This window comes from Elephantulus edwardii, unplaced genomic scaffold, assembly GCF_000299155.1.
Source record: "Elephantulus edwardii isolate Elephantulus edwardi_28Jun2011 unplaced genomic scaffold, EleEdw1.0 scaffold00041, whole genome shotgun sequence".
NCBI classification, from domain to species: domain Eukaryota; kingdom Metazoa; phylum Chordata; class Mammalia; order Macroscelidea; family Macroscelididae; genus Elephantulus; species Elephantulus edwardii.
This window is the reverse complement of record NW_006399791.1, coordinates 505,093-530,133: the sequence shown is the minus strand read 5'-3', so window position 1 is coordinate 530,133 and position 25,041 is coordinate 505,093. Positions and strand designations below refer to the sequence as shown.

At 44.1% G+C, this 25,041-nt stretch overlaps 1 protein-coding gene across 1 annotated transcript in view; it reads right to left on the bottom strand.

Moving 5' to 3' along the window:
* Positions 1–25,033, bottom strand: part of ABHD17C (abhydrolase domain containing 17C) — a 77,235-nt gene extending 52,202 nt beyond the window's left edge. The window contains exon 1 of the mRNA XM_006885118.1: positions 24,696–25,033. Within this exon, the coding sequence (XP_006885180.1) occupies positions 24,696–24,919 (224 nt within the window). The 5' untranslated portion in view covers positions 24,920–25,033. The remainder of the gene's footprint in view (positions 1–24,695) is intronic.
* Between the last annotated feature and the right edge of the window lie 8 nt (positions 25,034–25,041).

Below are 25,041 nucleotides of genomic sequence, written 5' to 3'. Positions count from 1 at the left end.
AAAGGCGGAGGGTCAGTAAAAGAGAAGACCTTCAATGAGATGGACTAACACAATGACTGTAACAATGGTCTTGAGAATTTGGGAGATGATTAGGATGGTTCAGAAAAAGGCAAAATTCAGATCTGCCATTCACATGTTTGCTGAGTAGCCGTCAACTAGATGGCACTGAACAACATCGTGAGTTGACTTAATGGCACTGAGTTTGGTTTTTAGTTATATATTTCTATTTCTATCTCTATTTCTATTTCGTTGTTGTTAGGTGCCATAGAGTCACCTGCAACTCACAGTACCCTATGAACAACAGCTCTAAACCCTGTCCTGTCTTGTGTCAACATCATTGTCTATGACACACCTACCAGTTACTGAGCCAATCCATCTCATCCAGGGTCTGCCTCTCTCTCCAAGGATTGGTCCCTCCTGCCAACATGCCCACAGTATGTCAGATGGAACTTCAAAATCTTAGCCTCCAAGGAGCAGCCTGGTTTCATCCTCTCTAGGACAGACCTGTTTGTTCTCTTAACAGTTCACGGTATGTTCAATTTCTCCAGCTACCTTACTCAAAGGCATAACTTCTTCTCTGTCACCCTTAGTTACTGTCCAGCTCTGTGATGCATAGCAGGTAACTGTGAAGGCCATGGCTTGGATCAGATGCACCTTAGTCTCTACAGTAACACTGTTGCTCTTCAGTACTCTGTTGAGGTCCCTGACAGCAGATTTTCCCAGTGCAATTTGTTTTTTTAATTCCCGGCTGCTGGTGACAAGAGTGCTGACTGTGGAACCAAGCCAGCTGAAATTGTTAACAACTTCTATATCTTCTCCATCTTATTACTATAAATTTACTCGTGTTTCCCCACTTTCCTTTCAGTTTAAAAAAATATCTAATTTAGAGTTTTTCAATTCCAGTTTTATTAGATAAATATACCCAAATGCACTCCCTTTAAGTTGAATCTTATTTACCACCTCTGGTAACACTATGACAGGTAGAGAAAAGATTCAAGTTAACAATTTCATTTTTTACCCCGGGAAGGAACAGTCAAAAAGTCAAATGACACACTGCACTGGGGAAATGTCCTACTTTCAGAGCAGAACCACTTGATGGGGTTTCAAAGTCTATAAATCTATTCAGAAGGAGACAGACTCATCTTTGAAGAGGCTGGTGGATTTGAACCACCAATCTTTGGTTAGTAGTCAAATGTACTGACTCTTCATAGCAACCCTCATACACACCACTCTTCCTTTCTGACACGCTACATCAGAGATGAGGAAAGTGAGGCACAAAGTTATTAAATAGCAGAGGCAAGATTCAAGCCCAGGAAGCGTGACTCTTACTGTCCTTGCTCTGAACCTCTTCACCAAGATGCCTGCTCAAAATCTACCAGGATTCTGTTCACTGATCCTTATTCAATCTCATCTTATCAGAACCCTCAATAATACAAGTAGCAGAGAAATCAGAATCCCTACCAATCAGAGTGCTGGAGGGGAGCCAGTGGTCATGTCACCAGAAAAGAAAATTATTTCTTTCTTCCTTTTGGTTCATTTCCAAATGTTCAGGAGACATTTTACATCTTCAAATATTGTTTGACAAAGTATAGAATCCTACCGGGGACAGTCTTTCCAAGGGCATTCAAAGTTAGCTTTTAAATGCAAATTAAATATATATCCAAGAAGATCTGGTGACAATGGAAGAGGGTCTAACTAGCACCTAGCCAAGTACCTGACACACATTAGACACTCAAATACTTTTAAAGGATTGAAATTTCTAAAAATCTCAACTTCACATTTTGCTCAGATGCTATAATTCTGAGAAAAGAAATTCAAAAATGTTATTATCAATATAAACCTACAGCACTGGTATCTAAATGCTTAGTGACAAAATAAATGTTTAATAACAAAAGTGCAAGTGCACTCCTCTGCATGTATATGTGTACACACACATGTTTGCCTTTTTAAACTATATATGCCTCTACATAAAATTTAAAACTAAAAAAAAGAAATAAGACCTTTTGAGCTCTGATCTTTCCTTTCTGCAACCCAGTGTATAGATCTGAGTTTCCTTTTGAATTCTCACTGCCATCCATCCCCTTGGAAAACTGCTTACTGAGAAAAGAGGTACCATTCCTGGCTTTCTTCTCACTCTGAGTGACCCTGAGCAAGTCATTCACCTTTCCTAATCCTTAAGTTTCCTCACCTGTAATTGAAGATAACAGCAGTCCTGCTTCAAAACATGATGATAAACATTGAGTGTACTTAGGGCAAAGCCGTCAGTCAAAAACGACGACTAAGGGCTGCCAACCCGAGGAGGGCAGCTTGAATTCACCTGCTGTTTCACAGGAGAAGGTAGGCAATCTCCTCCTGTGTGACTCACACCTGAAAATCCACTGGAGGGTCAGCTATGACCAACTCGATGGCATCTAACAATAACAAAACAGAACTAGCATCTGGCAAACCTCTTCTTTTCTAAATAGAGAGAATGAGGTCCACAGCTATTCATTACATGGCTCTCCAGTCACACAGTTGTGTGTGTCACCACGGTGGTCTAGAAGCTGCTGTCCTAACTCTGCTAACTGCACCACTATTGATGCTGGGAAAGACACCAAGACTTCTGTTCCCACCTGATCTGTACAACAGTGTACGTATGCTGACTTGGCACACCAGGTTACTTACCATGATGCTGGTGTGCTGAAAAGGCTAACCTTACAGCAATCGGACATTGCTGGGAAGTGGGATGGCTAAAATTTGTGCACTGCAATACATGCATACGTTAAAAAAAAAGAAAGAAAAGAAAAAAAGACCTGCACAAAAGTAATAATAATCGTGTAGACATGTGGGAGGTGGGTGGAGGTACAGATGCTATGAGAATGGCAGAACGTTAATAACTGCTGAAGATGGGTAATGAGGTTACAAAGTTCATTTTAATAATTTTCTTCACTTTGTCTAGAATTTAAAGAATACAAAAGCTCTCCTTTTCTTGACAAAGGACTTCCAAGCCTATAGATCTAAATGAACAAGGCATGAAGGAGAAAAGGAAATAATATAAATGAGGGAAAGAAAAAAAAACCGAATGTATTCTTTTTCTATAGCTGGCCACAGGACTCAGGGGCCAGAAGAGATGAAGCTAATAAGCAGTGAAACCACACACAGAACACCCTCCTCACATTCTGCACTGTTTTCATCATCACTGTGTGCTTTCCTTGGTGAGAACAATACAACCATCCTTCTTCAACCATAATGTTATACAATACACCAGCACAAGGCAGTCATCAACAGACACAATAAGAACTGTGTGTACGGCAGGAGTCCTGTAGTCTAATGGATTACGCATTAGACTGACAGCTCAAAGGTCAGTAGCTGAAATTCACCAGTCAGAGAAAGATGGAGGCAGTCTGCTTCCATTAAGATCTACCAGCTTGGAAATTATTCGGGGCAGCTCTACTCTGTCCAATAGGGTCATTCGAATCAACTTGATGGCAGCAGTTTTTGGTGGGTGTAGATGACACACACCCAAGAAGCCACAGGCTGTTTTGTAAAGATGCTGCTTGTCTACCAAGGAGGTCAGGGAAGACAAGGATTCTCCTTCTCTGTGTACTCGGACACCCTTTGTGGAGTGATTTCTGTCAGGAGGTGTCTCCTAAGGAATGCCTGGCAGCTGAGGGATCAGATGGCAGGCTGTGGGGGATCCTGGTTTCCTGGGCCTCTATCTCCCCTCTACCTCACCTGGGCTGGGTTACATGGACTTCCAGGCCCTGGAGTGAGACTGAGGCAGGAAGCAGAGGCCTCAAGAGCTCTACGTGGCTTCGATTCCCAGAGCCAAAGGAGCTTAATAGCTCAAAGTATGAGCCTGAAAAGAAAGAGCCGGCAAGGGAGATGGTATCATCCTGGGAAGGTCGTTTCTTCCAACTACCTCATGAGGGTCTTCCAGGAAAGGAGGAGTGTCCTGAACACGGAGTCCAGGAAACACTGGACTCTGTCTGCATCTGGAGGAGACAATGCTCTTGAGGGGCAGTCATCAACAGTAACAAAAGCAGTGTGTGGTGAGAAACCCCACAAACCAATTGTCATCAATTTGATAACAACCTCGTATGATGCAGAGGACTTCTTTTCAGAGGGTCTTCCTCTGAGGTGCCTCTGAGTGACTTTGAACCACCAGCCTTTTGGTTATCAGGCAAACATCTTACCACTGGAGCTACTCAGGGGCTCCTAAAGGGCGAGGTGATATGAGCTATAACAGAGATTGCCTAAGAATTCTAGGCACAGGGAAAGGAAAGTCTGAGAGTCTTCCTGGCAACCTTTGTAAGAGAGCCGTCTGCCTGGTACTTGAAGGATTCTGAGTAGCATTCTGACAGCTGCGGAAGGGCATTCCAGGTAAGGAGCCCTTGAGCAGCCAAGCCATTTTACCCCCCCTCCCTTTCATAAACACACAGGCAGCAGTGTTCCATTCTAAGCAGTGCTTTTCAGAAGAGAATTGCGCGGATGAAAGGGACAACCCCTAAGAGATTTAGATTCTAATTGATTTGGATGCAAATTAATTAACTTTGCAGTTCTTCAGTGAATGTGATGATGAGAGCTTAACTAAAAAACAAGAAAGGATGAATTTTAGAAGAGACAAGTGCATGCTGAAGTTCCCACCCAATGCCTGTTCCATTCCAGGTCGGAGACACAATACAGGGAAATAGACAAGAGGAATTATACAAATTAAAACTAACTGCCACAGTACTTAATCCTGCAGAAGTAATTATGGCTCTCTCTCATTTTACATATCAGGGAACTCCAGGCATTACTTAACCAGTTTTAGGGATTTGGGGGAGTCATCTAGTGGAAACTGGGATGCATACAGCAAAGATGACCAGGTGCACAGGCAGGCAGTCCCCAGAAGGGTCGCAGTCTAGTGGCTCCTGCACTCCTGCAAGTAAAGTGTACTCTTGCTATGCTCCCAGGTGCCTTTAAAGAGATCACAGTATACTGATCACTAGCGAGCACCCCCCAGGCACAGAAAGGGAGCGTGAGGCAAAGCACAAGCAAGCAGCATGTGCACACACACACACACACACACACACACACACACACTCTCACGCCATGATGGCCCATGCCAGAAACAGTCAGCCCAGCCACCCTCAACCTCTGATCCTCCAATTCTGGATTCCTTCAGAAGCCATGCTGGAACGCTGATTAAAGATTCTGTGGCATCAGAACAAGGCAAGAGACCGAAGAGGAGTATTACAGTGGAAGTTAAAATCACCACCACCAGCTGCGACTGATTTTGATTCATGATGACGCTACCTGTGCCAGAGGAGAACTACACTTCTTAGGGTTGTTATTTTTTTTTTTTTAAATTTTTTTTTTTCTTTACTTCTTAGGGTTTTAACAGGTGGACTTTTCAGAAGTAGATCACAGGACTCTCCTATAAGGAATGTCTGGACTTGAATTTGCTCCATCTTGGTTAATAGTTAAGCATGGGCCTGCGCTCCAAAGGTGGGGGCAGAAGCAGGGTTAACGCAGGTGACACAGGCGACATTCTCCCCAAGTTTGGTATATGGTGTATACATCATTTGTTTTTGCATTTCCAGCCCTTTTAGTCATGGTCTTATGACTGCCACCTAACCATGGGTTCTGTTGCTATTAAGTTGGCTCTGACCAATAGGGACCCATCAGCAAAGCAAAAGCAGGCCTGGTCCTGCAGCACCCTCACAACCACCACCGGGCTTGGGCTGACTGTCACGGCCACTGTGTCGATTCAGCTTGTTGAGGGGCCTTCCCCTGTTTCGCCAAGTCCTACACTTTACTAAGTAGGATGTCCATGTCCTTAAGGTACACGTGACTTGGAGGAGGCAGCTCTTTGAGACACATTTTCGGTACCCTCCAACCTGACAGCCTCATCTTCCAGGGCTCTTCAAAGACAACGTTTCGCTCCTATTTATAAGGTTTTCAATGGCCCACTATATCAGATGTGTGCAGCCAAGCCTGCTTCCTAGCCTGGATGTTACCACTGAAACTTGTCCATCATGGGTGACCATGCTGGTGTTTTAATGCTGGCAGGATAGCTTCCAGAATCACAGCAACAAGCATACAACAAACTGACAGAGGAGTGGTGGACAACGCAAAGACTGGGCATACAGCATGCTTATGAAAGTAAGGCCATGCAGCTGGTGCAGAGGTTACTGAGGCAAGAATGTCTGATGTCTGCTTCAGAAGAATCAGACTTGAGTTGATGCTGGTGGTGATTCTCTTCCCCCCCCTTGGTGAAGCTGAGAGGCCAGATGCCTCCACCACCACTTTTTGTGTATGGGATGAGATACAGAATGTTAAATGAACAGGCAAACTGTCCAGAGTATCATCACTCTGGACAAAGGAACATCACTGCAAATCTGGGGTGGGGGGAGTGGGCTATTTATTTCACAATCCGGAATCACGATGTGGTCCTCTAACGGCATCCTTAAGGCAGCCTGCATATCCCAGTGCTCCAAAAACACAGGCCATAAGGACCACTGGTTTCAAATGCACCTATGAGATATATTTAAGCCTTCAATACAATATAATCCCTGACAACTTCTTTAAACCTAGCTGAGTTAGTTTATAGAGCAAAGAATGCTGGCCTTGAATACTGTGCTGTATGTAAGAACCATCTATACAGAATAAACTGTTCACATAGGAAGCTGAGATGCAGGGGATGCATATTAGTGGGGAAGGAATAATTAGGAAAGAGGGTTAGAATGGCTGTACAATTTAAAAGGATATAATCAATGTCACTGAACTTTACATGTAGAAATGGTTAAATTGGTATGTGTTCTGCTTTGTTTACTTTCAACAGCAAATTAAACTACATTTTAGAATGCTGATATCTGGACTCACTCCAGTTCTCCTATCAGAGTCTCTGGGGATGGGGTCCAGGATCTATTATTAACAAGGAACTCATGCATCCGTGTACTCAGCAAATATTGAGTGAACACCTACTATGTGCCAGGCATTTATCCAGGTACTAAGAAGGAAGTGGCTATGAACAGAGCAGATAAAGCCAACTTTAACACGCTCCAGATACTAGATAGAGAAGAATATGAAGCCTGGAGGACTGACAGCGATTCTGGCAAAGGTTATCAAGGCCAGCATTAAGAAAAAAGGAGACAGATAAGGAAAATAGTCCGAAGGAAAAATAATAGACCTTTGTGACTGGCCACACAGGTGGAGGGAGAGAGAAGGACTCTGAAGCTTAGAGCCTGCATAAAAGAATGATTCAAGGTCAGAGCTGCAGGGCAGGGGCCCTGGGACAGCGGAGGGTTGTGTTTACAATACACTAAACCTGAGATGTGGCAGGACAGCCCAGTGGGCACACAGCTGGAGTCCTTAGGACTAGAAGTTTCAATTGACTCTTAGGAACTGACTCTTAGACAAGATGTTGGGTAGCCAAAACCATGTCAATCCCTGTTCTGTAATTCTATTTTTAACTTGCTATGCTCTTAAATCAACTTTCTGGCATTTTCTTGACATTTACCGTGTGCTGTCAAGTCAGAACCGACCCATAGCTGACCCTCCAGAGAGTTCTCAGAGGCAGTAAATCCCCCTAGAAGAGACTGCCCAGCCTTCTTCCACCAAGCAGCTGGTGGATTTGGAGTCTTCTCGGCAAATGGTATTGACAGTAGTTATATCATAGAGAATTAAAAGAGAGGAGCATGTAATTTTTTTCTTTTCTGATACATATATGAAAATTAAAACATCTAGAATTCTGTAAATTAGAAGGACAACAGTAACAGTTAGGTATCACTATAACCAAAACTGGAGATTCTGAAACACTCTTGAGTTATATGTGACAACAGAGACAAGTCAAATTATTTAAGTTAAAACAGCCCACAAAAGTATTTTTTAATGACCCCAGAGACCTCGGCAGTCAATATAATTATCACTGCTCACAGTTTAGTTATGTGCATGACAATCACAAAACACAGCTTGGGATGAGCTGGGGTTCTCATTTGATTATCACTCATAATAACAGAGGCTTTAGCAAGCTCAGCTATAATTAACGTCTGGAAACTGACTGCATGGATATATCCTGAATATAGGCTTGCCTTACATTTTCCCCACCTCTCAGCACAGATTTCACTGGAAATATTTAAAAACACAAACCCCAGGAACAAAGTATTCACCAGCACTAGAGGTCCCCTTTTATGTGAAGATTCTAAGTAGCTCTCTGTAAACCAGCCCCCTTGAGCTGGGACCCAGGAGGTAACCGATACACCACAGTTAACAACTAGTCTGAGCACTAAATCTGAATGACCTAGGCTTCCTGGAAACCCAGGTTTCTAGTTTCACATCGTGGTGCCACAGCCCTTTAACATTAGAAAGTAAATCGATAGTGTGAAACTTATCAATGAGCATTCCATTACACAGAACCTTGGAAAAAAGCCAACAGGAATTTGAGTAAAAGGCATTGGGGGAGCATTCACATTTTAAGAGGAAGTGTGTAACATAAGCCCTTTGCCAAACTTTAGGAAAAGGGAACTATGTTTCTAGTCCACAGACCATATTCATAGCATATAAAGGGAAACAGACATTTCAAGTGAGAGAGACAAGAATAGTTTCTGCTCTTTCTTCCTCCATTGTGAAATCCAAGACCAGAAAAGTCCTGGCTTCTGCCAGCAAACATACGCCCCACTCCAAAGAGCAACATGGAGAAATGGAAAGGTGGAAGGAGGAATCAGAGGAAGGGTTTGCAAAGCGATTGCAAGGTGTTGGATTACAGGTTTCCTCTCCTTTTAAGATATCCTTTGGGGATATAAACACCTTGGCAGACAACTGCTATCAGATTGAAAATACTAATGCACACCATTCCCCAAAGCTAAAACAGGATACAGAGAGTGCTCTCAAGGTCAGAAGCAACAAAAATTCTTTCTTAGCTACATCTAAAAATAAAACACCATTTACTGCTCCTCTACAACCATATCCACCAGAGTAGGCTTGACCTGGGGATGACTTACAGCTAGGAAAAGGAAGAAGAGTCTCTCTTTGTCATGTATGTATGTACGTATGACATCTTTTGCATGATGTAAGCATTTGGTTATTATTAACACTGTATTAGGCTGGGTTCTCTAGAGAAACAAAGCTTATAAACTGTGCCTATGCACAGAGTGATCTCAGGGAAACGGCTTATGGAATTGGGGGGGGGGTGTTCTTTGGTGACTGTGACTCACAGCGACCCTGTGAACAGCAGATCTGACTCCTGCCCTGTCCTGTCCCATCCTCAGAATCTCAGACATGCTCCAGCCCACTGTTACAGTCGTTAAGTCTATTAATCTTGTTGAGGGCTGCCTCTCTTTTGCTGACCCTCCACCTTTCACAGTATGAGACTAGCAAGTTCCAAGTCCGTGGGTCAGCATCAGGTTGGACATTTCTGACTCACATAGCTACAGGAGCCAATGCACTCAAGGCAGGTCAGATGGCAGTCTGCTGGCTCAAGTCCAAGAACCAGAGGACAGATAATGACTAGCTGGACGCAGGATCCAGGGTGAGCAAAAAAAAAAAAAGCTGCCAGAGAGCTTTGCCAGAATGTTCACACATATTGGATGCAGGTCACGCATCCTAGGAACCTCCCCACTCACTTGTCAACTGATTGACTGCTTAGAGCTGATCTCACCATGAGATTATATTACATCAGTTACAACCAGGGGGATGATCCCATCAGACGTCGTTCCCTCTACTGCTCAGGGGAAACAACTACATCATTATATACCTGTCAAGACTGCCAAACCGTTGAGAACCGTGACCCAGCCAAGTCAACACACAACCTCAACCATCACTGGAAGTACAATCAAGATTCATTTGGCTGTTATGTCAGTTTGTTGCACTGTAGCGGCCCACATGTTGCTATGATACTGGAGTTTACGTCTTAGTATTTCAAATCCTAGCAGAGCTTCTAGAGTAAGAAAAACCAGGTGGAAATAAAGAGCTAGAAATCTATTTCTGAGAATCAGAAAAAAAAAATTTAAAAGCCATGGATGATAACATGGCATTGTTCTAGAAGGTGCTGGAAGATTAATCTCTTATGCTGGAGGCACGCAAAACACAATGGCTCCAACAATCAACTCCACACCGCATTCTGTGTATACAGGTTACCACACGCAGGAACTGACATGATGGCAACTAACGAGAATGATGCTACAAAGAACTCTACACAGCAACTTCAGGAGTAAAAATAACTTCAGGAGTAATAACAAAAGCAGCTCCCAATGGTGACTATGTGTAAGGCATTTTGCGGTGAACATGATCATAGGCATATGCTGCTGGTATCAATGTAGGGCTCAAAAGATTAGGAAACTTGGTAAAATGTGCAATAAAGAATGAATGAAGATCTAACTTTTCTGTTTTTTTTCATTGTTTTTGGTGAAACATTCTTTTAGGTCGACTTGCCGTATAGAGGTAACTTGTGGTCGCTGTGAAGCTGAACATTGTGACACTGACATGTCAAATGCGATAATGGTTACCCATGGTGGACAGTGTTTGGTGGAGCTCCCCGATCAACACAAGCTTGGAAGCAGGAGTGGCATCCACTTCCGTAATAGCTTGCCTCCGGAAAGCCTATGAACCTGGAGAAAAGATGAAAGTCACACATGTGTTGAGGACTTTCGTTCACAGGGTCGCTATGAGTCGCTTAAGACTGGCGGCACTTAACAACCACAAGCACAACAATAACAAGATCAGGAAATTTCCCTGAGGTTAAGCAGTTAACAAACAGCAGGTGCAGGACCTAAACCCATGTCTGTTTGGCTCAAAATAATCTGTGCCTTTAAACATTAAAAGAAAAAAAATCCTGAAACAACCAAAGCATTGAAAGCCAGATCCAGTTACAACTACAAGTCAACTAAATGAAGAAAGAATCCTTAAAGCACTCCAAGCCTGCGGCCTTTAGCTCAGCCACACAGGAGGCTCCAGGCCCCATGTGAGGTCCAACCCTCTTCTATCTCATACCCCTTCCCTCCCACCTCCCTCCTGTAGCCTGCTAGTTCTGCCTCCTCACAATGACGTGCACATTACAGACCACTTCTCACATCCCAGCACCCAGTCTCCACAATGGACAACGGCCCAACTAACTGCAGGGCAAGAGAAATGAGAGGCAACAGAACAGGAAACCTACTTTCTCTAGTCTTACATTCCCAAGCTGAGTGGGAGCCCAGCCACACTGTGACAAAAAGGCCAGGACATCACTGTCCTACTGACCTGGTTTAAGAAATTAATTATAGTCTATCCTTTAAGAGCTATGCGCTCCTGTCAGTGTGAACTCTGTCACACGAGGTGTTGGGTACAGACGCCTCTGCAGCAGGAAGAAGATGACTTGGGAAGTCAACAGCCAGGCCAGCGAGGGCCGCAGTGTGGGCGTGCACCGAGAGGCACAGCCCCATCTCTTGGGATTGCTGCCCCTCGTACCCCCAGTGAGGCAGTTGCGCTTATTTATACCACATTAGAACCACTCATCACATCCCAGGGGTATGGCCAAGTGAGCATCAGGTTTCTATAAATATGACAGATGCCAGCTCTAGGGCAATGAAGTAACAGAAGATGGAGTGGAGGGTGTGGTGATGCGCAAAGGACGTAAGGAGAAGAGGCTTGCCTGCAGAAATGACAAAGCGACAGCATGCAGAGGCCAGAAAAGAAATGCAGGCAGCTCCCACAGAGAAGACTGAGAGGGCACCCCACCTCCCAGGCTCCGTTTGTGAATATGAACGCAGCTATTTCCTTTGAACAGCTGCTCCTTCATCTGGCCTAAGATGGGGGTTCCCCACCCCCAAAGTTTGGACCAAAGTTATTGCTCAATGCTGTCCAATCAGTTCTGACCCAGAGCGACCTTCCAGAGATTTCTGAGGCTGCAAATCAAAACAGGAGGAGATTTGGAATCCTGAGGAACCACGGGTGGATCCAACCCCCTCCCAGAGAGAGACCCACAGTGTCTGGGACAGCGTCACAAGCTCCTCTTATTGTTACTGTGTGCTGTCGAGGAGGAACCAACGTAGAGCTGACCTGCCACTGGGTTTTCAGAAGCTGACAACTACATGAAAGGAGATTCCTCATCTTTCTCTTAAGCGGTAGGTAGTGGATTTGAAATTCCTGCCTTACGGTTAGCAATGCAACTCCTTACCACCAGGCCACCAGAGCTCCCTAGCGTTCTTCTTAAAATCGTCTCCATTCATAAGTTTTTTGAGGCAGGAGGGGGGGAAAAAAACCCCAACCAAACACATGTTCTCTAATAGTCTTTTTCCCTCAACTCTTAAAAATTTATAACTTTAACTGAATACTGGCTTCTAGATAAGGAGTCTTGCTGGCACAATAGCTAGATCCTCGGCTGCTCAGACAAAGATCAGTGGTTCAAACTCACCAGTCACTCCTTGATAGAAAAAGCCTGCTGGTATGCTCCCATACAAATGACAGCCAGGGGCACCAATGGCACAGTTCCCCTCTGAGGCTGCTATGAGAAAGAATCAATTTGACAGTCCACACGCTTCAGGATGTTTCTAAGCTAGCATATCTCAACCACGGCCATGTGCACATACATGGATGTGTGCCTATGTGTGTCAACTGTAATGTTCCTATGAGATTCATGTAAAGTGAAACAGCATAAAATAAAAGTGATTAATCGCCATCAATTTATCTGAGAAAAAAAAATGTCTGAGCATTCCTAGACTCCAACATCAGCCTACCAAATAATGCTGAATGACACATGAAACCTAGCATATTACCATACAGTGTCCATAGACACTGAAGCTATCTATGGTGGTTTGATGCTGAGATGCTGAGTAGTTCCTGGGGAAGAAGCGTCATAATGCCACTTTGTGAGTCTAATTAATCAATGCTTCTTTAATGATTTGCTGCAAAACAAATGGTGGATACAGATTTCCATTTTGTCTTTTTTTTCCCCCTCAAGTGGCATTCCTCTTTAGATTACTTTTGTCAGCAAAAAAGAGATAATGTCAAAACTCAAGCTCACCACCAACCACAGTGTCAGTTCTGAGTCACTGTGATGTGCCATCAGATTTCTGAGACTCTAAATTGCAATGGGAGACTTCCCATCACATTCAGACATTCCTCTTTAGATTGCTTTTGGTTAATGTAAACAGAATAAGAGCCCGGGGAGGGACAGCCATATCTAACCTCTACCAACTCCACCAAGGTGAACTGTCTCCATCAGCAGCATCAACAACACAAAACCAATCCCCATGAGGTCAGGCAAGTCACGGCCCTGCACCTCTTTCTACTCATCCCAACACCAATCTTACTGCTTTCCTAGGTTCAAAATCCGTTGCCATAGCTCACAGACCACACAGAACCATATTAGGAAGTCAAAAAGGCTATAATTCAGGTTAGTAGTAGAACACAATCAGGACAGCTGACGACATGTGCTCACAGCCAGCCATCTGCCTTCAGCCTGACCGTGGCTTTAGGCCAATGTTACACAGCAAGGTCTTGTCTACATGGCTCTTTGCCTAGTCCTCTAACAAACTTGGGCAAAGGCTCTTAGCTCTGACTCACAGGTCTAGCATTCCCAAGGTCTGCTCCATCACACATCAGATCTCTGGTTCTCTGCTGTGGCGGCTACGTTGTAGACCATGGTCTGACTGGTGCAAAAATCTCTGGCCCTGAAGGACACACTGGTCTATGGTCATACTACCCTGAATGTCCCCCATCTCATCTGAAGGACACGGTGCATTCTCCTGTTCCTTTTCTGATGGTGAAATTAACAAATTCTGCTGCTAAATCCATTCAATTTAATGGGATACCTAGCCAACATGCCCTATTTGCATATTCCCAGCCACCCACAAGGCAAAGTCAGTCAATGGCTACAGAGAGGATTTTGAAGAATAAACCCTTAACCCTTAGTTAGTGAAAACAGATACTAATGTCAAAACTCAAGCCCACTGTCATGGTGTCAGTTCTGACACATGGTGACGCACCACAGGATTTCTGAGGGTCAAGTCACAAGGGGAAGAGGCTGTCCATCATGTTCTCCCACCAGGCAAGCCTACATCAGAGCTCTCCTCAGGTCTTTTGTCAAAGTGAAAAACAAAGAAAGTTAAAAAAAAAAAAATCACAACTGAGAAAATGGAAGGGGTAACTGTACAAACATACAGACAACTACACCTCACGTATCAACTTCCAAAGACTAGATCAGTATGTGAAAAGTGGCATTATAAGAAAAGGACAAATGACGACATCAGATTACAAAGTGGAAGACAGCTGCCAAAATCGCACCATTTCAGAACCGCCAAACTGCAGTGGATTATGGCCTAGCAAAAAGAAAACAACTGTCACAGCCAGCGTTGCTCTCACCTCTGCATATATTGCTAGATGTACATCAAGGCCATCGCTGTCAAACTTGAACCAGCTCATAGCTGATCCTGCGAGGAGTTTTTAGAGACCATCAAATGCATGAGAGATGATGGGCCTCCTTCCTTCCTCAGAGCTGCTGGTGGATTCACACCACGGGAGAGACACCAAATCTCAGCAGCACAATTCTTGAACCACTAGGGAACCAGGAGACTGTGAAAAGTAGTCAGGAGTCAGATAAGGGATTTTTTTATTCACATAAATCCAAAATGTTGGGTAAGAGTGATTAGAAGGATCCAGTCATTAACACTGTCACTTCGTAAGAACCACCTCAGAGCTGACTCTCGGTTAGGTTTCCAAAGCTGTAAATCTTGTGGAAGGAGATTGGCCATCTTTCTCACAAAGCCATTGGGGGATCTGAACCACCGGAGACTCAGAACCTTCAGGTTAGCGTTGCATTTTCCCATAGACTATGCCACCAGACCCTTAAAAACACATACAAGTGCACACATGACGTTTTCTGCCTGTGGAATTCTAAAGTGAAGCCAAGGATGATTCAGTGTACCTGAGTGGATCCATTGAAATTTACAGTTTATTCAAGAAAAGAAATGTCAGGAATACTAGGCTCGGCCTTCCCTCCAAATCTCCTTTCAGGGAGGGAGATCTATCCCTTTGGGGATATAACTTTCTAATAAATCTATCATTACTATTTTACCCCTAAAAAAAAATACTAGGCTCTTTTCTTAAACATCACAAAGCACAGACTTAAAGAAGGGACCTGATGTGTTGCTGTTGTTGTTAGGTGCTATCGAGTCAAGTACAACTCACAGCGACCCTATGAACAAAAGATCTGAACCCTGTTCAATCCTGTGCCATCCTCACACTACCTGGCACACAAGAGCCCACTGCAGCAAGTCACCGTGTCAATCCTCCTGTTTGAAGGCCTTCCTCTCCTTCACCAACCCTCCACCCTTCCCAATACCATGTCCTTCTCCAAGGAATTGCTATTCCTCCTAGCAACATGTCCAAAGTAGAAGGTACCTGATATGGTAACTCACAAAAGTGTTGACCTCCACCCCCCCTTCCCTCTTCATCAAAGGAAAGTGAAGCTAAAATTGTACTAAAGTTTGCTCAAGTGAATTTCTGAGAGATGACATTAGAACAAATTTCCCTAGCATAAAATGTGCTGTGCTCTTCAAAGTTTAGTAAAACATATTTTTAAGGCAGATTAAGGGAAATTTGTTAATGAATACAACCCTACCTTCTGAGGACCCTCAATAAGAAGGTATGAACCAATGACTGCGGCAATGGGCTCTCATGTCAAGAGACAACAAGGACGACACAGAACAGGACAGGGTTCTGACTGTTGTTCACAGGGTCGCCATAAGTCTTACTCAACTCAATGGCACCTAACAAAAATCTCCTGCCCCACCTCCCCAAAATCACTCTGTTGCCCAAATAATTATTTTTTCAAGTAAGTCTGTGCTGAGATTTTGAACTCTTATCTGTATGTGATGCTTCTTACCGTAATAGTTATAGTTTCAACAGTAGCACAAACAAAATATAAAACAGAACGTAAATCCACCACCTAAAATGAACATGGCCATTCCCTAAGGCTGGATGGATTCTGCAGTGTTGAGACGATCAATACTGAACAGAGCAGTTACTCAATCTGGCAAAGGGTAAGGTGGGAAACGGGGACAAAATTATACAGGTGGGTCGGTGGTGGCCTTAACCATATGCTTTAATGCAGCTTCTGAGTGGGAAGAGTTACTTGCCTTTGTGGGGGTGGGGGAAATGCTCCCACTCCAATACACCATTGTATCACTAGAGTTTTGTTTTGGCTTTTGTCAGAGAAGGACTTTGTTATAAATTATAAACATCCCTGACTGGAAAATTGACTTTTTAGAGATTGAAGCCTAAGCGGTTAAAGCCTCCAGAGGGTTTGGCTGTTTATCTACATCTGGGGGGCCCCTATGGGCTCCTCCTCACCTATGCAGAAGCCTCGCTGACCTATAACCACCATCTTTGGGGGACACCCCAGCCCCACCAGGCCGGAAGCAAAGGGCCTTGACTCACTCCTACTTTATTCAGTGCAACACACACATTTACATTTGGACAAATACTGCCACCATTTCCTCTTAGTATCACTAGTTTTAAGGCTAAATTTTAGATAAGACTGCATCTCTAAGAGTACCCTGAATAAGAACAAATATTCTTGGAAAAGTAAACACATTACGGAAGTACTGTGACACTCAACCTGCACTCACTGCTGTTGGGTCAGAACTGACTCATGGCGGATCCTCTGAGTTTTCAGAGGCTGTAAATCACATGGGAAGAGAGAGCCTACCTGTCTTCCTCACAGTAGCTGGTGGATCCAAGCTGCTTGCCTTTGGATTGGCAGCGCAACTGCTTATCCATTAGGCCAACAGAATGGTAAAATAATTTGTCAGATTTTCTATAGCAGGATTATTCTAGGAAAGTAAGAACCTTTACCAGAAAGTTGTTGTCATGTGAACCTACATATATTAGAGTAAGAACCGTGGTCCATGAGGTTTTCAAGAACCATGATCTTTGGGAGCTTGTTTGGAGGTTCTAGCAGTGGAGAGCAGCTACTCACATATCCTTGACCAAAGGATGGTCTTTCTTCTATTGAGGATGGTAGACCTCTTCAACTGAGGGTGCAGCTTTGGGAGGGACGCACATGGATCAGTAAGGGAGGAAGGGGACACCTGCCTAGCCAGCCAGATCAGCTGAATCAACCCTGGAGATCAATGGGGTGACAGATGTCGCAACCAGATCACACTCACATCCGACCAAGATCTTTGGGAACGGATCACCAGGCCTTTCTCCAGCAGTGCCATGGAGTGGACTCAAACTTTCCATCTTTCAGTTACCAACCAAGGGCAATAACCGTAAGTACTATCCAGAGATGTCAAAGGAAAGCAAGTCCTCTGAGAACAGAACTGTGGATAATTATGGTTTGATGGGATAGAGCAAACCCCCAGAACCTAGTGCAAGAGAGAAACCCACATGGGAGTATGGTGAGAGGAGGCTGAAGAGCCGAGTATTGCAAAAAATAATTGGAGAGAAGAGGAAAAAATACACTATAGGGAACAGCTTAAAGCAGACACCCAACCACAATTACTTATTGTCATTTCAACAGGTCTGTTCTTCGAAGTACATTCTTCCCAGGGAGATATTTTTTCACACTGGCTGCCTTGAATCACAGGTCAATATTCTAGTTCCGTTCTCTAATATCACTGCACTTTCTCACCTTACGTCAAACAGCATTCCTAAGGTGCTCTGTTTTTCTTGTTCCTGAAGCAGTAGAAGCCCTAGACATTCCTTCCTTCAGGTAGTTCTCCCTTGAGAAAGCAGCAAACACATTAACCTCAGCATGCCCGGGAGCCAACTCAGCCCTTCCAGGAGAAATCCATCCTGGGCACAAACAAACATCCCACACAGCAGCAAAACGTGCTTCTCAAGGACCCACCACCTCAGGGAAGGCCATTCCAGCACTGTTCTGCCTTAGGTTCTTCTAGTTACAGGTTCTACAAATCCTAGGGGTACAGTCTGTAGGCAGCTAGCCCAAAGGCTCTACCTCTCCAGCAGTTCAAATCCACCAGCAGCTCCCTGGAAGAAAGACAGGCAAATCTGTTCCCATGCAATTTACAGCCTCTGAGAGTCCTCTTCTGATTCAACAACAAAGAGTTTGAGGGTGATGAATCCCAGAAACGAAAGTCACAAAATCTTAGTACATCTCCAAAATGTCTCTAAAGCATCAACCAATGATAATGTCTATGAATGTTTGAAAGAACCAACATGAAATGAAATGATTTTTTTTTAAATCAAACCCAAAATGCTTCCAAAGGTTATCCTACCCCTTTACAACAAAAAGAAAGTTTGGCATTAACGGTCCTCAAAAGGAACACAGACAGCATTGTGGCTGGAGCATGGACAGTATCAATAGATGCGTGTCTAACGGTTGAGAAAAGGAAACCCGAAACTTCTGTCATTTACTCTCACACAACTTGGCAATGGCAGTCTCTTGTTTATCTTCCTCTCTGCATTTGCTTTCTCTGACTGTGTAAATGTTTCACTGGCTATGTTACCAAATGTCTCCCTCCTCCAAGGTCTTTGTCACCAACATCAAACAGAAGGATCAAAGACTACTTCTGTGAATGGTATCTGTAAACACTGATAACAAACTGAATCACAAAAAATCTATTCCTTCCCACCTAAAGTGCTCTGCCCACCTTAGACCTCATCCCCAGGAGGTTTTGAGCTTCTCCTGCTTGCTGTTGTCAGATGCCTTTGAGTTAGCACCCTATCAACAACAGACCTGAACGCTGTCCTATCCTGCCCCATCCACACCACCGCTGACAGGTCTGAGGCACAGTCCCTGTGTCACCTCATCTTCTTGAGTGTCTTCCTCCAACCCTCCACCTTCCTCAGCATGACTTTTTCCAAGGACTGGCCCCTTGTGACATGTCTAAAATATTTTCACCATCCCTGCCTCTAGGGGCACTCTGGTTGCACTTCCTCGAAGAAAACACTTGTTTCATCTTTTGGCGGTCCATGGGATATTCCATTCTCTTCTCCAACACCACAATTCAAAGACTTTGATTCTTCTATCATCCTTGTTCACAGTACAGCTTTCAGATGCATAACAAGTAAGTGAAAATATTATAGCTTGGATAAGGTGCACCTTAGTCTTTAAATGGACATCCTTGCTCTTTAGCACTCTGGAGAGGTCCTGGACAGAAGACTTTTCCAACACAGCACCCTTTTTTATTTCTTGACTGTTGTTATCATGAATGTTATTGTTCCAATTTTCCTGATTCATTAATTCTTTTTTAAAAGAATTTTTAAATATTTTTCCCCCAGTATTTGCACATGTATTTGGGGATGAGATCTAAGATAGGTGCTCAGCTATATATAAGTTGTGACCAAACCGCACTAAACCAACCTGACATCCAACCACCAGAGGTGAGGGGACCTCCTCACATTCTTACGTCACAGTCTCTATATGTGGGCCAGTGATTGATGCCTTTTCCAAGTTTCCTATCTGATTTTTAAGGAGCCATCTAGACATAGGCAAGAGGTTGATCAATAGAAGTTCTGCTTTTAAATTTGTCTTTTTATAGCATTTGCTTAATGATTAGTTCAATGAGTTAATAAAATAATCCATTTCTTATCTTCCCATTATTGTTGCTGTTATGTGTTGCCATTGAGTTGCTCACAACTCATAGTGACCCTAAGTACAAGAGCCCTAAACTCCACTCAATGCTATGCCAACCTCACCATCTCAAACACACTTATTCCCACCACACAAATCACAGAATTGATCCATCTCATGGAGGGTCTTCCTCTCCTGCAGCGTCCCTCCACTCTCCCAAACATATGTTCCTCTCCAAGGACCAGTACTACCTCCTTGCAACATGCCCAAAAGCATGTCAGACAAAGCTTCAGAATCCTTGACTCCAAGGAACATTCCGGCTTCACCCTCTCCAGGACAAATTTGTTTGTTCTCCTAGCAGTCTGTGGTATATCCAACACTCTTCCCCAATACCACAGCTCAAAAGCATCAAATTCTCTATCATCCCTGGTCACTGTCCAGCTCTCTGATGCATAGCACGTAATTGTGAAGACTACAGCCCGGATCAGGTGCACCTTAGTCTCCAGCCTGATGTTGTTGCTCTTCAGTACTCCGGAGAGGTCCCTGACAGCTGACTTTCCCAATGCAATTCGTCTCCTGATTTCCTGGCTGCCAGTACCAAGAGTGCTGACTGTGGAGCCAAGCAAACTAAAACTGTTAACTATCTCAATCTCTTCACCCTCCATAGTGATGCTGCCAATTGGTCCAGTGGTGAGAATCTTTTCTTGATGTTGAGCTTCAATCCGTATTGAAGAATGCAGTCGTTGATGCTCTGCAGCAGGTGCTTCAGGTCCTCCTCAGTTTCAGCAAGCAGGGTTGTGTCATTTGCATAACGCAGGTTGTTGATGACTCTTCCACAATCCTGATGCCACATTCCTCCTCGACCAGCCAGCTATCATATAAATATGTGAGGCTATATTTTAACTTTTTTTCATGGGTTCTTGTGTCCTTGGTCTCACTTCTACACAATCTCAAGCGAACTGCATCCAAAAGGACACCCAAGTTGGATATGGGTTGAATTATAGCCTACAAAAGATACTCTGAAGTTACACCCTTCTTAGAAATGTAACTGCATTTGGAAATGATCTTTGAAGGTGGAATCAAGTTAAAATCAGGTCACCGTAGATTAGAGTGGGCCCTAATTCAGTATGAATGTTATCTTTACAAAAATAGACCAGGAGACAGAGGAACAGAGATTGGAGTGATGCAAACACCAATCAAAGAAGAGAGCCAAAGACAAAGTACTCTTCAGAGTGAGTGGCCCTGTTCACACCTTGATTCTGGACTCCTGGCCTCCAGAACAGTAAGAGAAATAATGTCTATTGTTTCAAGTCACCGAGCTGAAGTTCTTTTGTTACAGGAGCCCTAAGACACTCCCACTCCCACCCTTGAATGATGTTAAGAGTCTGAATCCTCCCACTCACAATTTACTCAAAAGACCTAGTCTTTCATGGCTTTATTTCCCCAGCTCCAGTTAAAATAGAGCCTCTCAAGAAGCTCTGGTGACCTAATAGGTAAGGAGTTGCACTGCCAACTCAAAGGCAAGTGGTTCAAATCTACCAGCTGCTCAGAGGGAGAAAGATGAGTCATCTCTTTTTTTGGTACAATTTACAGCCTCTGAAAACCTGCTGGAGACTCAGCTATGAGAGGGTTCTCCTAGTCAGAGTTGCCCCTAGGGAGGAAGAGGGGAAATCTCCTGTGGAATTTATAGCCTCTGAAAAGATGCTCAGCTAGTTGGTTCTGACTGGCCAGCAATGAGTGGGCGACTATGTTCACATAGATGGTTTCTCTCTCTAATGCCACAGTGCCCTTTCCACAAATACTTTTTAATAAGAGATTCCAGCTCATTTCCTCAATGGCTTGTATTCATAACTTATTTAGAAAGTATATGAGGTGGTTTTCCCCTGGACTGTCTGTCTCTCTCCAGACCAAGGAATCCTGCCCCGGGCTCCCTTAATAAAGCTTTTTTGAGCTTTAAAAAAAAAAAAGAAAGTGTATGAGCCACTCTCATGTAAATGCATTCTACGCCAGCCATTCATTGCTAAGAGCACACTCTTTCTGCCTTCTACAAATCCTACTTCCCCTCTACTTGTTTTTCAAGTGACCTCTTTTCCAGCTTTCAAATTCCCTTCTCAAAACTCTTGTCCTTGATGATTTGTCCACCTTAATACTCATCATTTTGACAGACTGGCTACAGGTAGGGAGTCCTTGGTGATGCATGTAGTTAAGAGCTTAATTGCTAACAAAAAGGTTAGTGGTTTGAGTCCATAAAAAGGTGCCTTAGAAGGAAGGCCTGGCAGTGTACTTCTGAAATATCAGCTGTTACCCAGATGTATGTGGTGTGGCTGTACTCTTGTGTTTATATTTGAAATGTCCCTCCAGAGATGGGGCAGCTCGTATTATACACACAGGAGCTACCATGGTGACACAACAGATACAGGGTAAAGAGACATAGAAAGGCTTATTATTATTCTTCTATTCAATAAAGACATTTGAATGTCACAAGAACATCAATACAGTGGATTCGAAGTGAAGCAGACCTCAAGTCAATAGAGCTTAACCCCTGTGTTGTACCACCATGCATATTAAAATTCGCAAGGGAAACAAGATATAAAGCAATCACGAGAAATTCCATGTAAGAAAAACTGAATTTACACCATTTATTTATGGGGTACTCATGTGTACAAAGGAGCCCTGGGGCAGCAAATGCCTAAGGCTGAAAAAGTTGGAGGTTCAAATCCACACGGGAGAAAAGTCTGGTGAAATGCTTATAAAGACTACAGCTAAGAACACCCTATGGAGCTCCTTAGAAGGTAGTTAGGGACTGATTAACTTCAGAATTTGAGAACTCCTACATTACTAGACTAGTCGAGACCAGTAAATGCACCCCTTGAGAGCTCTGATAACTGTGACTACATAGTGGAGTGGAAAAGAATATTCTAAACCAGCAGTTAAGAAAGCTACCATTGATTACCACTGACTATTTGATTATCTTCCCCAAGCCTCTGGCAAATCAAGTTTCAGGACAAGAACAATGTTCTTGACCAGAAAATAGATTTCCAATGTTCATGATTAGAGGACATATTTCATGATTAGGTTAGGAGATATAGTTAATGGTTCACAACCAGCATGGGTTTGCTTTTTTTTTTTTCTAAATGAACCAAAACAGAAGGTATTCTGACCTACATATTGCCTATAGGAAAAAAAAATACTGTTTTGTGAAGTACTTATTTCATTTATATAGACATGGATGCACAAGTGTACACTTGGCCAAGATGTAAAATGTATTTTCTAACTTAGATCAGAGTCAAAAGAGTGAGAAAATCTACACAGCCTGGGGCCAGAGAGAAGAGCTGAATCCTGAGTCATTCCTGCTCCTGAACTGTGTAATAAGTTACTGTGTGTAATAAGTTACATCCCTAATAAACCTGCAGGGTGAGGGAGATAAGGATTTTAAAAGCACAGGGTAATAGGATTTCTAAAGTTTCTTCAAGTTCTAAGACTCCCCTTTAACCTTTACATTTTGACCTCTGTTTCAAGTGGATAAATCAACATGGATATCTGAAGTCTGACACAAAATTAAGTAAGAGCTGGCAAAATGTGGATAAGCCATTCAGCAACTCAGAAGCTTACACTATTTAAAACAATGTCATATAAAATGAAGAATGACAAGTCTCCAGGAAATAATCACACCTCACATGCGTGGTAACACAGACACACCCACATATTTGGGGCAAGGGTTAGCTTATATCTCAAAGGCTTTCATTTCAATACAGACACCCACATACAAGAACAATGTTCTATGGAAATTTTCACACGTAACCTACTCAAGGTAGGATTTTAAAACACTGAATGCCTATCCTTATTTTTCACAGCAGATGTTCACTATCTTGATTGCACATGTCATACAGTTCTGAAATCGTTTATTCGAACAAGTGGATTTTTTTTTTACTACTTGTGGATTCTGACTCAACAATCTGCATATGATATTTCTCATCTGCCTAAACCATTTTCCAAATGTACTCCAAATGAGGGCATGGATAGGCAACTTTATGTTAATACTAAGTATTTTCCTGTTGGACAAGTCATTTTCCCAGGCACACAAGGGGTAATTAATGCATATTATCTGTGAGCACGGAGGGAGACAAAAATCATTAATGCTGGTGAATGGTATAAACCAAGTGAATTCATAGCAGATCAAAACTATCAAAGTTCCCACAGAGCAACAGTGCTCATTGTACTTACTCTGGAAACACTTTCATCAGAAGAAGTCAAGTCACCTATTTATAAGGTGACTTGACCTTTGAGACAAGACCTGAGATACTGTCACCATCACTGCTATGGAGTGTGAAAGACACATATAACTGGAATACTAAGGTGACTGGACTGGCCCAACTTCCCAAACTTTTGCCCAAGTTGGGAGTAAAATGTAAGTTTTTGTTTGTTTGTTTGTTTGATTGATTGATCATGTCTAACTCCCTCACCAAACCATGCCCTGTGCCTGCCATACAAAAAGGCTTTCCATAATTATTTACGACTCCTTCTGTGAACACTAAGTCAAGGTCACGAGACTCCTCAAATCCTGTAAAATTCAAACTCTCTCTGGGCTGCTGCTGAGGTTCCATAGAAGGTGCCAGGCCAGCAGCCACCAGCAAACTTCCTGTTCATACAGTGCCAGCGGCTCTGCCCCACCAGGAAGGCACACTCCTCCACCAGGCGACCTCCAGCTGCCCTCGAAGCTGCCAAAGGTTTTGTCCCACAGGGCACTCTACAGCCAGAAAGCCCTTTTAGAGGTCATTCTGTCTCACCTCCTCATTTGACTGGCAAGGGAAGAGGTCTGGGGACACATGTGCCTTGCCCAAGGTCACTTAAGCCTGTGGCTGCCAGCTCAGACAAACTCAACACAAACCAAGTTTCTTTCTGCCTGGTACCTAAGCACCACCACTCTGCCAGCTAACCTAACCTCAGCCACAAAAGATCCAGGCGGCAGGAGCCCCCACACATGCCAATGTGGGCATCCTCGAGGCTGAGCGCTCCCATACCCTCAGGACGGGTGGGATCTATGGAGGGAATGGGGAAAGGGCAGGTATGGAGAAGATATAAGCAATGCCACTGCGGCTGGGGGGCCGGAGGCGGGGCTCTTCTCTAGGTAAGTACCCCCAGGGGCCTCCAGGAGACCCGCACCCCCGCCTCCCGCTCCGCTGCAGGCTAGGCCTGGCGACCCCGCCGAGCTCACCGGGTTCGCAGCGCCTGCCACGCGGCGTCGATGTCGGCGTAGAGGTTCTTCTCGGAGGGTTTTCCCGAGCTGACGCCGTAGCCGGAGTAGTCGTAGGAGAAGATGTTGCAGTTGATGCGCGAGCCCAGGCCGATGTAGAAGCTGCACATCTGGCCCAGGTCCACCGCGTTGCCGTGCGAGAAGAGCAGCGTGTAGCGGCTGGAGGGCGCGCAGCGCACGAACATGCAGCCGAGCCGGTTGTCCCGCGCGGTGCGCGAGAAGAAGACCTCGACGGCGTCCAGCTCGCGCTGCGAGTACTGCCAGTCGGCGCGCTCGCTGAGGTGCAGGCTGCACGCGCCAGGCCCCG